We start from the raw sequence: 14,286 nt of genomic DNA, 5'->3' as shown, positions 1-14,286 counted from the left end.
ACCCTTAAGTCTACTTCTACTTCAGTTTCTAGCCAACCCAAAAGGCACATTAAAAAAAAAAAAAAATTGTCAAGAGGGGGGCTAAGTATTAGGAAGGCAAATGGACTGCCTGGAACAAGGCACCCAGGAACCCTCCCCCTCTCCCCCCCAGGACAACCACTCTGAATCTCACTGCTTCCAGAGAATAAAGCTCTCAAATCTCTCCCTCCTCTGTGGGCCTACCTCCTTCTCTGTATAAAACTGCAAAGCACGAGGGAGATGTCATAACTGAGGATCCCTCTGAAACCCTCAGCCGACTGCTGCCCATTAGTTCAAAAATCCCAGTGCGGGGCGCACCACTTACTGCAAATTAAACATTTTGTCCCAGCAAAAAATGTTAAACAATGTTCCTTTTTTTTTGTTTTAACATTTTTATAGTTCATAACTTCAAAAAATACATGAGCTTGATAAAATATACATGCTTAGTCATTTTTGCATCTAGCAGAAAACAGGTACTTTATTTTTTGTTTTCATTTTATAACCTTTAAAGTTTCTTAATTCAACTAGGGCAAACATATTTACACAAAGCCACCAGAACAAGGATCACTTAAAGAGCTGGATGTAAAAAATATTATTGCAGTATACTACAAATATGGAACCTTTTTTTTTTATATGAGCTACAAAAAGCAGCATTTACGTTTATAGAGTTCAGTGCAATTTTTTACATTAAAAAAATCCTATAAATTAAGAAGGAAACATCAACATGACAGAAGAAAATACACCCTTCAGACACATGAGCTCCTCTCTGGGTAAGCACACGGGTGACTTTATGTTCCGCATAGCTTCTATTCATGATAGCATCTTCTTTTCTGGGATATGCAGATATCTCTTCTGGGATGAGGGATATGAGGACAACAGTGCCAATATGTGGCTGTTTGTGTGGGAAGTGGATTGAATAACAGCCTGAGTAGCATCTAGTTGCAGGTCAGACTCCCTTTCCACCTCACCCGGGATAGCATAAGGTCACCAAGGGATGGTCAAAGACACTGAGAGCGCAGGACCCGATGGCCAAACCGCCGGCCAGAGAGGAAGAAAATGTTTCAAAATTTACAGAAGGGGAGAGCAGAGGATAAAAAGTAGAGGGAGGAGACGAGTATCCAAACTCGAGTTTGGAGATGTTGCCGCAGAGGGGTGGGGAGCACTTACTGGTGTTCCCTAGCTTGGAAACACAGGAGGAGGGACAAACAGAAAGGGGGAAGGGGGAAAAAATCCCTGATAGTAAACCCAAAGCAAACCTCAAATCTAAAACCACCCCTGCAAGCCAAAACTTGATTCTTTGGCTGTCAGACACTGCCCATCCCAGCTTGTACTTGCTGGTATTAATGGCTCAACACCCCCGAGGGAAGATATATGGGTCACCTTCCCTGGCCCTACCTGGGCTCCCATCCCCCAACTCATGTGCCATGGCTAGGCGGATGCTGCAGGTCTTGACCTGAGAAGATGGGATGAAGTAGTGGGTGAAGGTGGAGGGCAGTGGCAGCTGCTGCAGCAGGCCGTGGAGCAAGCAGGGTAGGGTAGAGGGCAGCATGTGGGACAGGATGGAAGGTGAAGGGCCCAGGATGAATGGCTGAGGCAGGAATGATGTGAATGGGATGGCTAGCAAGAAAGGTGGCGGGATGGCCAGGGATGATTGAATGAGTGAGGTGGGACAAGGAAATGGGGGTTAAGTGGGGCTGGGGAATATGATGTACTTGGGCAAGTGGCTGGGGATGAGGGTGGGGGTGAATTCCAATTGCAGCAGCAGCTGCTGCCGCATGATGCTGTAGGATGGCATGCTGAACAGTTGTGATCGAGGTGGCAGAGGCTGTAGCTGGCTGCTGAATGTGGATGGGCTGCAGGGCTGGAGTGGCTGGGGCCAGGGCAGCAGAGGCTGGAAAGGCCTTTACTTGCTTGGCCAGAAGCTGCTGTTGGATGTGTTGCTGTGCAGCTTGCTGGAGCTTGCTGTACTTCTCCATTTCCTCAGGAGTGAAGGTGATAGGCTGGCTCTCCAGAGGGGCCAGGGAAGCATCCTCAGCCCCATCAGCCGACTCAATACTAGGATCCCCACTGGGAGGTGCATAACTGGGGAAGTGCTCAAGGTCTGGCGCTATAGGCAGCAAGCTGGATTCCACAGGGCCTGGCTGACTGCCACTATCCAAGGACTCTAGTGTGTCCCCATCACTGGGGTCAGGGAGGTAGTTATGGGAGATGGTGGGGTCCCCAGGATAGCAGTCAGAGTGCACTGGGGTGCCTAGTGGAGCCACAGGATGATCAGCAGTAGCTTCTTCAGACTTTGGCTCTTCTGGGGGTGGGTCTGATAAGGGGCCAGCTGTTTCCTCTGAAGGGAACTGATGTCCAAATGGGGCATCGCTACTCCCTGGAGGCCCTTCTTCTGTCTCTGACTGTTCTTGCTCTTCCCCCCTTTCTAAGCCAGACTCTTCACATTTCTTGGTGGTGGGTTTTCGGGTAGCTGGGAGCTTCCCTATTAGTGGAAGGACAGGCTTATTGCCAAGAGATGGGGGGAGCTTAGGGCCAAAGTAACCTTGTGGGGGGTCTTTGAGTTTGAGCCCAGCTTTATTAGGGGTGGCCAGCACCTCCTCACTCACACTGGGTTTCCTCTCTACCTTCCTTGACTGGATTTTCTCCAGCAGCAGTTTGGCAGTGACAGAATTCTTGTCTTCAGGGCTGCAGTCACCTTCGGACCCCCTTCCTGTGCCAACATTGCTGTTCTGGGAGGGTGGGCCTGTCCCTTTACCATCATCTCTGCCATCTTCTTTCTTCCCAGGACCTTCTCCCCGGCCTGATCGGAAATAGTGGGGAGACTGAGAGCGGTAGATTTTAGAGCGGATGAAGTCTCGACGACCAGAACGCCTCTCCTCTGGGCTTTCATGACCCCATGATCCCTTCCTGGAACCCGATCTCTGGGAAGGGCTCCTGGTGCTCCGGCTGCGGTCACGGCTGTAGCTTCGGCTCCGCTGCCAGCTGTGGGCTGTGGTGCTGCGGCTTCTCCGTTTGCTCCGGCTGCGGCTACAACTGCTGCTGCGACTGCGGCCCCGGGACCTTGAGCGCTCCCTGGTGTGACTCCGAGAGCGGCTTCGGGACTGGCTGCAACTGAGGCTATAGTCATCATCGGAAGAGGAGTATTTGTGCCGTTTGGACCGGTGCTTGGAGCTGGCATAGTCAGAGTCATCAGAGTCATGGGAGCGCTTGGAGTGCCTTCGAGATCGATCACTATAGTCACTGTAGCTGTCATCAGAGTAGCTGCGCTGTCTACTATAGCAGCTCTGATCTGAAGAAGCATCTGAGCTACTTGAGTAAGAACGCCGGGAGGAACGATGTGAGGAATGGCGCCGGCCTGACCGGGAGCGGCTACGGGAATGCTCACTGCCTGAGTCTTCTTCCTCTTCCTCCTCCTCACTGTACTGGGAAGGAGATTTCTGGTGTAGCCGGTGTGAGGAAGCATCATCACTGTCCTCATCTCCACTACTGGGGCGACTCCGATGGCTGGATCGGCTACTCCGTTTGGTGCTAGTTCTTCGCTGGCAGGACGAAGTCAGAGGCTCACCTCTGTGTTTCCTGCCACCATGATCCTGGGAATCACCACCACCTCCACCTTCATCCTTCTTGCCACTGCTTCCTTCTTCAGCCGGGAGGGGTCTCCGCTGGGAAGCATCTTGAGCTCGCCTCCGCCGTCTGGGCGGTGCAGGGCTACCACTCCCAGGGGGCTCTGGTTTGGGTCCCCGTTCAGAATCTGCTGGAGCTGATGACTTATTCTTCTTTCGTTTTCGTTTCTTGCGCTTCTTAGACTTCTCCCCAGACTCTGTCTTAGAGCTTTTCTCTTCTGGGTCAGCCTTGTGTTTCCGTTTGTGTTTGTTGGATTTTTTGTGTTTCTTTTTCTTTTTGTGTCGGTGGGACTTCCCAGATCGTTCTTTCTTGCTAGGAAGGCTCCTCCCTGTGTCCTCTGTCTCTGACCCCTGGCTACCCCCAGGTTCCTGCTTGTTCAGATTGCTACAGGCAGACCCTGAAGCAGGTGCATCCATTCTGCCTCCCGAGGAATGTTCTATATTCTCTCCTCCTTCCTTGATTTTATTTGGCTCACCAGCATCAAGGCCTTGGAGATGGTCCTTTGAGGAGCCTATGTCCTTTGGTTTTTCTGTCCCTTTAGCTCTGGCATCTTTGTTCCTTGAAAGTTTAAAGTCAAAGTATAAAGGGTTACAACTGTATGAAATGGAGGGTTCTGCCTTAGTAAAAATTAAAAGTTCTGATGGCCACTGGAGGGCAGTGCTTTCATCTTTGCTCAAAACTGGAAAGAAGGGACCAGTAGGATGTTTGGGTCCCTCCTGGCTTTCTTTCCCTGCTGTGGTGATCTGAGAAGTTTCTTTAGAAGGGTTAGACTCACACATTTGGTTCTCTGAAACCTTCTGACTTGCACTCTCTACATCCTGCTCACTCACATCCCCTCCTGAGGACTTCTTTGTCTCAGCTTTGCTTCCAGGCTCTGAGGGCTCTGTGACACTGGTTTCTGTTTGTTGCTCAGAGACTTCATCAACTGTCTTCTCTGCTCCTTGGCTTACTGCCACCTTGACACAGCCCTTAGGCTTGGGAGAACTGCTTTTTTTGCTCTCTAGGGCATTTTTCGGGTGTATACTATTATCACCTTCCATTTGTTCACTGGCTCTCATAAAGAGTAGGAAGGGGAAATTTGGTTTTACTTTGCAGTGTGCTGGGGGAATGTAGTGGTAATACTCTGGCTCTGCAGCCCCAGCTCCTTCTTCTCGCTTCATTCTTTTTAACTTAGATAATGTTGAGGCAAGGGACCCTCCATCCTGAGGGTCTTCATCGTCTTTTTTACCATCAAGATTACTGCTACCATCAGAGTCTCCCATCTTCTGCAGTCCTTGATCAGAACCCTTCTCATCGGCTTTTGATCCATCTTCAGAGGTCCCTTCCTCTGCATGGTCCTTGAAAACTGATGCTATTGACTCGAGTTTGACAGGAGCCTTCTTGGCAAAGGAAAATGACACTCCCAATTTTTGCAGTGGGGTCCCTACATTATTCTTAATGCCAAAGCTGATGCCTTGGGAAGCTAACCCAGGGGCCTGTGTCAGTCCAGTGGTATTAGTGATTTGTACTGCAGTGAAAGGGCCTCCTTTATCTGTGGAGAATTCAGATCCTGGGCCACAAGTGGCAGTGGCACTTGTGCCACTGTTTGTAGCTGATTCATCTTTATCATCATCTCCACCTTCTTCATCTACAGCCACTGTGGTTGGTCTGAACATGGGACCACTTCCAGGTGCACTACACAATGGTTTAGAAAAAAAAAAAAAGTTTAGGCGCACATTTCATACTTCTTACTTAGCACTTATCTCTTATGTTCCACCATTCATTGCAGTAGGCCTCAAAGACACTAAGTGGTGGCTGTTTCCTAGCCTTGTACTAAAAAGAGAACTTGCTCTGTGAGTTTAGGCAAAGTCTCATACTGTTAATCTACTAATTTGCTGTATTTCCAGTGCCAGCCAGTTACTACTATTTCTTCCTAAACTGATTAAAATTTAAAAAGGAAAGACAATTTTCTGTTGTTACCACCTAGTATGGTTGACCCATCCCATATCTATCATCTATCTATCTATCTTCCCATTTATTTATTTATTTATTTATTTATTTATTTATTTATAAAAAGATTTTATTTATTTATTCATGAGACACACACACACACACACACACACACACACACACACACAGAGGCAGAGACACAGGCAGAGGGAGAAGCAGGCCGCATGTAGGGAGCCCGACATGGGACTTGATCCCAGGATTCCAAGATCATGCCCTGGATGAAGGCAGGCGCTTAAACCGCTGAGCCAGGCTGCCCCTCTTTCTCATTTTTAAAAGTTTGTTTATTTATAAGTAATCTACCTCTATACCCAATGTAGGGCTTAAACTCATGATCCTGAAATCAAAAAATCACATGCTCTACCAACTGAGCCAGTCAGGCACCCCGTTCTTCTTTCTTACTGAAACATCCTACCCATCAGTATGCCATCAAACGTGTGTCTGAACATCTATTTACAAAGGCTGAATTTCACCCAGCTAAAACAAAACAAAACCAAAAACCCTCTAATTTCCTCTGTATTTTCAAGTTTCATTTTTTAAAATGTGGGTATTTTCTGAGTTCAACATAGTCAGAAACCTCCACCATGGTTCTCTATGGTAGTCTATGGTTAGTATGTCTGTTTCAGAAACGTAAGAGCCTGTACCTATTTCTTGGGCACTACACAAAGCGTTTGCTTTGATTTTGTGGTAATTTCTGGGCATTCTATACAATGATCATGATGCTATCAAACACCTACCCAGCTTTGAAAACAGGAACATGGAGGAGCCTCAAAGCCAGTATTTTAAACTCATCATGTCTGAAATTTTTAGTGTGTAGACTATACACTTGAGGTACCTTTCAAGCCAAACTCAAGAAGTGAGGAGAATTAGGTATCTGTTTGGATGAAGCCTCGTTATCTGATTCCTAGCTACTAGCTGTCTTAAACTCAGGAACTAAATATATTTGGATAATGTGGTATCCCTTGCTATCTAGACTCTCGGTAATGGAAGATATGAACCCAAAAGATTTACATAGCAAGAGATATTTATACTGTGCCACAAAACCCACCCTACAGCGAAGAGACCCTCAAGGTGAATAAAAAGGGATTTTATTTTTATTTAGTCTTTGCCATGTTAATTTCTTCAATAACACTTATTGTGGGATCATGCATTAATTCTAGGACAGTGAAATACTTGATGATGGGTCAAAACCAAGAGATCACTTGGTCATTTTTTAACTGTTTACTTAATAAAACTGAGAAGTACAATCCACCTGAAGAAAAATATGTATTAAAATATGTCTCACATTATAAAGTGACCTGGTATATACTTTTTGAAGAGGTACCCTTGCAATATACCCAAGAGGAATGTGTTGGGATATAAAAAGCTGCCAAGGTTTACAGGCAGCTTAACTCAACATTAGAGCTCACTGGTTAATTCTGTTTCAAAACTCATACTACATGTTCTCGCTCTTCCTTCTTCCTCTAAAACACTAGAGAAGTAAATAAGTAAAAAAAAAGGATCCTGAGACAAAAATGAACTTAGTAAGTCCAGGAACTTGGAAATTGGCCCCAAGTTGGCTGTGAACTTTTGAAAACCACAATCATAGTTTCTCTTTCTACTATAATCAGTTCCGTCCTTTGGTCCTGGCTAGCCATTAAAAACAAACATGGGGGCCTAAGTCTTTCTGATCGAGGCACATACCTCATGAATCCTCAGATGCTCAAAGACTGGGTCCCCAAAGTCTAGTTGCTTGGAAATTCAGCCCTATGTAGGGTAAATTCCATCTAAGGCTAAATACCAGCCCCTAAATTGATAATAATCAAGAATCATGAAGGAAGGTTAAAAAGAACACTCAAGAAGGCAGGAACCTACAGAGAAATAAATGGATAGAATTCCCTAGGTTTCAGTGATTAGAATGGACTGTATAATACTTAAAAGGAAGTTAAAACACTTGAATCTCTGCCCCTACTGTTTATAAAATAGAATACTGTAATATGTATACTTTTCTATAAAAAATAGGTTGGAGAATGGGAACAATATTTGTATAATTTATTGAGCATCTTCTATGGCACTCTTTTATAAGGCATTTCTGATGTAAAGATAAACTACTCACAATGACTGCCAGAAGTAAACTGTTATTATCATCTCCCATTTTACAGATAAGGACACCAAGGCATAGAGCTTAGATAGCTAAAGTCACACAGATAGGCTATGGCCTCAGAAGTGTACACTCATTCATAAATCAGTATATTATACTCTAATAACAGATATGCTTTCAGTTTGAAAGATTTACTAATAATAATTCTTAAGTCTTAATTTAGGTCTTACAGTTATAATCTTAAATCTATAATCTTAAATGTTAAGGATTAAAACTATCTAATAGAACTCTCTGAGAGAAAATATCCTCACCATTCAGCTTGTTTCCTTTGCTCTGCCAATTCATGGAGCCGCCGAAGGGCTTTTTCCTGTTTCTTCTCATCTTTGCGGGATCTCGAAGAGACATTTCGAGCAAATTCTCTCTGCTTGAGATCTTTCAATCTCTGGGGTAACAAAAAAAGGGGAATAGAGGGTGGGTGATTTAAAATAACGTAGGGGTCCTGAAAACAAGGCCTTTAGAATATTTACCTCAATCAGTGGTTATAGTGCTAGCATAGAACACACTGTTACATTCTTACAGTAATTGAAAACACAATGGCTGATTACTTTGGATAAAACACTTGTAGTACCTGCATTTCTAGTTAGGACAGCATACCATTTGCTTTATGGGGCAAAATTAAATGATTTCAAGAGCAATAAGCAAATTTTAGAACACTAGGAGGAAAGAAAAGGGACTATTTAATCACCTGCTCCTCCAGGATGCAAAACTAGACAAACAGAACATGAGATAAACTGTAATAACACAAGCCAAAGAGAACAGAAAGGGGTTAGGCTAGTACAGAAAATTACCCAGGTGTAAGATCTTAAAAAGCAATGTACAGCTTACATGGGGAGGTTATTTGAATAAAAAATAACAAATAGAAAGCACACTTTTATTTCACCATAAAAAGGTGCTATTATTTCTTTTCAGCATGAAGAGTTTTCCTGTGACTATCAAACAAACCGTCTTCCAATGCTTGCATGTTCAGAGCTCACCAGTCTGACCACTTGCATTTGGTCAGTCTGCTGAAATCAGAGAGTAATATACATAGCTCTTTCATTCCTTCATGGCCCTGAGAGGAACATCCAGGGGATGAGGAGGGAGAATAGAGATAAGTCAAATAATTTATTACTTAAAATCCTGATAGAAGAATGGGCTTTTCATTCTCAGAAACTCTATATAATTTTCCTTAAAACAAAACAAAACAACAATCAAAAAAGAACAGTGCTAAGACACACTGGTGACAAAGTCCAGACATATCTGCAATGAAGACAGAACTAAAATTATTTCCAACACACTAGATAATATAGAAAACAAACCAAAACAAAACACATACATTAGCCTATGCTTTTACAATAGCATTAGGAAAAGGAATTTGACCCAATATAAAGTGGACATTGCTTTGTGGAAGGGCATGATGTTCAACAGACAGAGGAATTTTCTTATCTAATATTTATGAAATGTGTTTTGAATATTTTTGAATTGGGAAGGGAAAAGGGTGGAAAGACACACACAAAAAAAGATATACAGCTAAAGACACTAGTAGAAAAACTCACTCTTGTGATCTGGGCTCCCAAATTAGAAGGATTTGCTTTCAATACATCAGCTGAAAATGTCACATCACAAAGAAAAAAAAAGTAAAAATAAAACAAGAGTGGAAGAGAAAAAAAAAATAAAGCAAGCATTACTACACAGGCTCTCTTAGTGAATCTGCAAACTATTATACTGAACAATCGGGGACAAAGCCATCAACTCTAAAAGGGTTAGGGAGAAGGGAAGCACCTGTACAACACATATATGTGTACATACACACAGACCAACACAGTAATCATCTCTCCTAGATAAACAGACCTAACTGCATTCGGGAAAAATAGTTAACAGAACTTCAGGAAAGACCATTTGTGACCTAAAAACAGTCTATTTTCATTTACCTTTATTTTGGGAATGTTTAACCAAAAGAAGGCAAAATATTTTACTAAAGTTGGCTATCCAGAATTAAGGTTTTTATAAAAACCACTTCAAAATGGAGAATCAACTATTTTCAGTAAATATGAATTCCAATTTCTTTTCAAGGAGTATGAGGCAGAAAGAGCCTGTCAGGGCTATTATACAATTATTTCAGGTGACAAACCTAGATTTTTTTTCTATGCCAAACGTTTACCAAGTTTTCCAGCCAAAATTTAAATTCAACATATCTTTCTCATACCTGTCATTTTCTCTCTCACCACCCCAGAGGCCTGCAAAATCTCCCTGTGCCTCATTACTTCTTTCCTTCTTACAAATATTTCATTACTTTTAGGAGTTATTTCCCAAACTAAACGACACTGTTTAAAAAATAATGAGTATTTTACCAAAGCCTGGAGTTTCTAGGCTAAGTCAGACATAGGAGGTTAGGCTTTCTAATCATTCAGCAACCACATGGTACAACCTTAAAGTTGAAGGGATACAACCATGTCCATATCATTCTGAAGATGCCCTATCTCAAATTCCTACCACAACATAATCGGAAGTAGAGAGGGAAGATAATGGGATGATACCAGTGAAACAAAGCTGAGTTGCAGCCCCATTCTAGGCAAAACTATATACCTATATAGGGTGTAGCAAACATTTCTAAATCACCTTTACAAACTTTATTTTTAAAAAGATTTTATTTTTAAGTAATCTCTACACCCAATGTGGGGTTTAAACTCAAACCCCAAGATCAAGAGTCACATGCTCTACCAACTGAGCCAGCCAGGTGCCCCTGCCTTTACAAACTTTAAAGTCTAGCGTCACAAATGTAAAACTGGTAACCCCAGAATTTTTTTTAATTTATTTTTATTTTTTTTGGAACCCCAGAATTCTAACCCAAACTTTACAGGGCTTGGCAACTCTCCCAATCTTGAAATGTTTGAGGTCTCTTAGATCTAGAGGGCATTTTGAGGATAAAAATGGATTCCTAATTCCAAGTTTCTCCTTCCTACCCAAGGTCAAACTAAATTCCCCTCACAGTCTCAACTCAGGGCAGCCCCGGTGGTGCAGTGGTTTGGCACCGCCTGCAGCCTGGGGTGTGATCCTGCAGACCCGGGATCGAGTCCCGAGTGGGGCTCCCTGCGTGGAGCCTGCTTCTCCCTCTGCCTGTGTCTCTGCCTCTCTCTCTCTCTCTCTCTGTGTCTATGAATAAATAAAGTCTTAAAAAAAATAAAGTCTCTACTCATACCTCAAATTTTTCTTCTTTCTGAACTTAGTACTTTGTTAAGCACTTATCTGGCAACCATCATTTTGCTCTGACTATACCTATTTCTGACTTTCAGAAAGGCAGTGTTTATGTTGTTTCAGAGTCAGAAAGACTTGCGTTCAAATTCATTAATTACCAGGCAAGTGATTTCATCTCTCTGAGCTCCAGTTTCCCCATTAGAAACACAGGACCATTCTGACACTATGAGGGTAAGTGTCAAGATAAAGTTTTTCGTATGTCAAAACTGTTCATATTCCTCTCCCTTTTTATTAGGGGCAGAGATTGTCGCTCATCTTTTTAAATTTTATTTTTTAAGTAATCTCTACACCCAACGTGGGGGCTTGAACTCACAACCCCGAAATCAAGAGTCCCATACTCTACCAACAGACCTGAGCTCCCACTTTTTTAAATCTAAAAAAAAATTTTTTAAATCTAAAATTTTTAGGTAATTTCTACACTCAACGTGAGGCTCACATTGCTGACGTTTATCATCAACCCTGCAGTGCATGGAACAGTATTAAGTCTACAGAAAGCATCTGGTAAATAATTTGGCTTAAATATTGAATCCAAATATTGGATCCTTGATTTTTCCTCATTTGTAGTAAAGTTTGATATGAAATATTTTTTCTTTTTTAGAGAGGGAGAAAGCAGGGGGAGGGACAAAGGTAGAGGGGGGAGAGAGAATCTTAAGCTGGCACCTTGTCCATTATGGAGCCCAAGGCAGGGATCGATCTCAAAACCCTGAGACTGTGATCTGAGCTGAAATCAAGAGTTGCTAAACTGAAATCAAGAGTCGAATGCGGGATCCCTGGGTGGCGCAGCGGTTTGGCGCCTGCCTTTGGCCCAGGGCGCGATCCTGGAGACCCGGGATCGAATCCCACGTCGGGCTTCCGGTGCATGGAGCCTGCTTCTCCCTCTGCCTGTGTCTCTGCCTCTCTCTCTCTCTCTCTCTCTGTGACTGTCATAAATAAATAAAAATTAAAAAAAAAAAAAAAAAAAAAAAAAGAGTCGAATGCTTAGCCAACTGAACAACCCAGGGGCCTCTGATACGAAATACTTTTGTATCTCTACCAGAGACATAGGTTAACATTGTGTGGTTTTCCTAGCTATTATTCTCATCTAGTAAAGAAGTCTCATTCTTTAGAATCAAAAAGATTAAAATGTTAACCCCTTACTTCTGGATAAAATTAGGCCAGGGGTGCCTGGCTGGCTCAGTTGGTAGAGTACGCCACTCTTGATCTTGGGGTCATGAGTTTGAGCTTCATGTTGGATGTAGAGATGATGATTAGACAGAGAGAGAAACGTAAGTAGACTCCAGGCACAGCGTGGAGCTGACACAGGGCTCAGTTACACAACCCTGAGATCATGACCTGAGCTGAAATCAAGAGTCAGATGCTTAACCGACTTAGCCCACCTAGGTGCCCCTAGAAATTACCTTAAAAAAAAAAGAAAAAGAAAAAAAGAAAGGCCAAATAGGAAAAAAGATATTAACCAGAAAGTTCTCAATTTCCTATATAAAAAGTAATTTTTATAAAGGTAAAAGTCCCTAATTCAGCATCAGGTTTTCTAAAGTTGGCTATTTTATTCTAAAAGCCTGTCTCGGGCAGCCCTGGTGGCGCAGCAGTTTGGCGCCGCCTGCAGCCTGGGGTGTGATCCTGGAGACCCGGGATCGAGTCCCACATTGGGTTCCCTGCATGGAGCCTGCTTCTCCCTCTGCCTGTGTCTCTGCCGCTCTCTCTCTGTGTCTATGAACAAATAAATAAAATTAAAAAACAAAACAAGGGATCCCTGGGTGGCGCAGCGGTTTGGCGCCTGCCTTTGGCCCAGGGCGCGCGATCCTGGAGACCCGGGATCGAATCCCACGTCGGGCTCCCGGTGCATGGAGCCTGCTTCTCCCTCTGCCTGTGTCTCTGCCTCTCTCTCTTATCTCTCTGTGACTATCATAAATAAATAAAAATTAAAAAAAAAAAACTTAAAAAAAATAAATAAAAGCCTGTCTCATTAGCAATTGCATGTTCATATGAAATTACGTGTCCTATACTTTTATTTTCCTCCTAAATTCTAAAGAGGAACACAACTTCAGATAGCTTCTAAGGTAAGAATAGAGCAGCAACACACCTGCTGTCAAAGATACGGAGCTCCCATAAGGAGACTAAATATTATCGATGTGTTATCAACCCAAAAACTTTTCGAAGGCTGAGCAAATTTCATTCGATACTTAAAAATAGGTTAGATTCCAAACGGGGACACAGACTGAGTGGATATAATTAATCATTTAAGCTAACTCCAAAGCTACCATGTCCTTATCTCTGAAAATTATAAAGTATGCTTTCTCAAGTGTTGCTAATAACTTTCCTTCTTCTTTGAACTATTAGTACTTATTAATAAAATTTAAGCCATACAACACCTTTTTAGCTGGACAATATTTAAGGAAAAGGGAGACTAATTCCCATTCAAAATGAAAGGGTTTGAAGATCCTGTTCTGAAAAATCAATAGTATGTTTCCCAAAAAAGTACATACTTTTGTGGCAAAGAACAAAATGGCCATTTCTCACTGATTCTCAATCACATGATAGCTGGCATTTCCACTAAATTTCCGAAAAGACCAATACAGGTGGAGACAGACCTTAACAAATAATCCAGCACCTGAAATACCCAAATAACCATGGCTTTTTGGGCTAAAGACCCCTTCAATGTAAATGTCATGCCAATTCTTAAAACATAGCCTAAATAGCGCTGTGTTGGCAGCAAAAATGTGTACTCCAGACATAAATTCCTGCTCCACTGTCCAACTCTGAACAAATTAAACCAGAGAAATGAGAATCTGGTAAATCTTACCAGGTTTTTAATGTGGGTGATAGATATGCCCATATTATCAATAATGTGGGATATGAATAGCAAGGAGTGGCACTGTGTTTGACCTGGGAATGAATGAGACAAAGATATATCTGCACACAGTTTTCTCTAATAACAAAACATGGGTCTGAATTAATAAAATATTTTTATATATCTTTTGATGGTACTCTTTTTTCTTTTTTTTTGATGGTACTCTTTTCTAACAAAAATTGATGCTGTAATTTTTTTATATTTGATTTGGTATAATCTAGGAATAAATCTCTTTCTCAAGTATTTTAAATCTAATATCTCAATTCAAATAAAAACAGGCTACTGTTTCCAGATGAAGGGAATTTCAGACATTGGAGAACAGAGAATATTTCCTATTGCCATTAAAAATCCTATGTTCTAGGGATCCCTGGGTGGCGCAGCGGTTTAGCGCCTGCCTTTGGCCCAGGGCGCGATCCTGGAGACCCGGGATCAAATC

General features: G+C 42.5%; 1 protein-coding gene across 7 annotated transcripts in view; it reads right to left on the bottom strand.

Moving 5' to 3' along the window:
* Positions 1-468: 468 nt before the first annotated feature.
* The window catches only part of GPATCH8 (G-patch domain containing 8), a 119,544-nt gene continuing 105,726 nt past the window's right edge, over positions 469-14,286 (bottom strand). For all 7 annotated transcript variants that reach the window (XM_041724238.1, XM_041724244.1, XM_041724241.1 and 4 more), the window contains 2 exons: positions 8,020-8,150; positions 469-5,316 (listed from right to left, as the gene is read on the bottom strand). In XM_041724238.1, the coding sequence (XP_041580172.1) occupies positions 1,434-5,316; positions 8,020-8,150 (4,014 nt within the window). In that variant the 3' untranslated portion in view covers positions 469-1,433. The remainder of the gene's footprint in view (positions 5,317-8,019; positions 8,151-14,286) is intronic.

Source organism: Vulpes lagopus, chromosome 12, assembly GCF_018345385.1.
Source record: "Vulpes lagopus strain Blue_001 chromosome 12, ASM1834538v1, whole genome shotgun sequence".
Taxonomy (NCBI): Eukaryota; Metazoa; Chordata; class Mammalia; order Carnivora; family Canidae; genus Vulpes; species Vulpes lagopus.
Note: the sequence above shows the minus strand (reverse complement) of the source record. Positions and strands in the feature narration are given on the sequence as shown.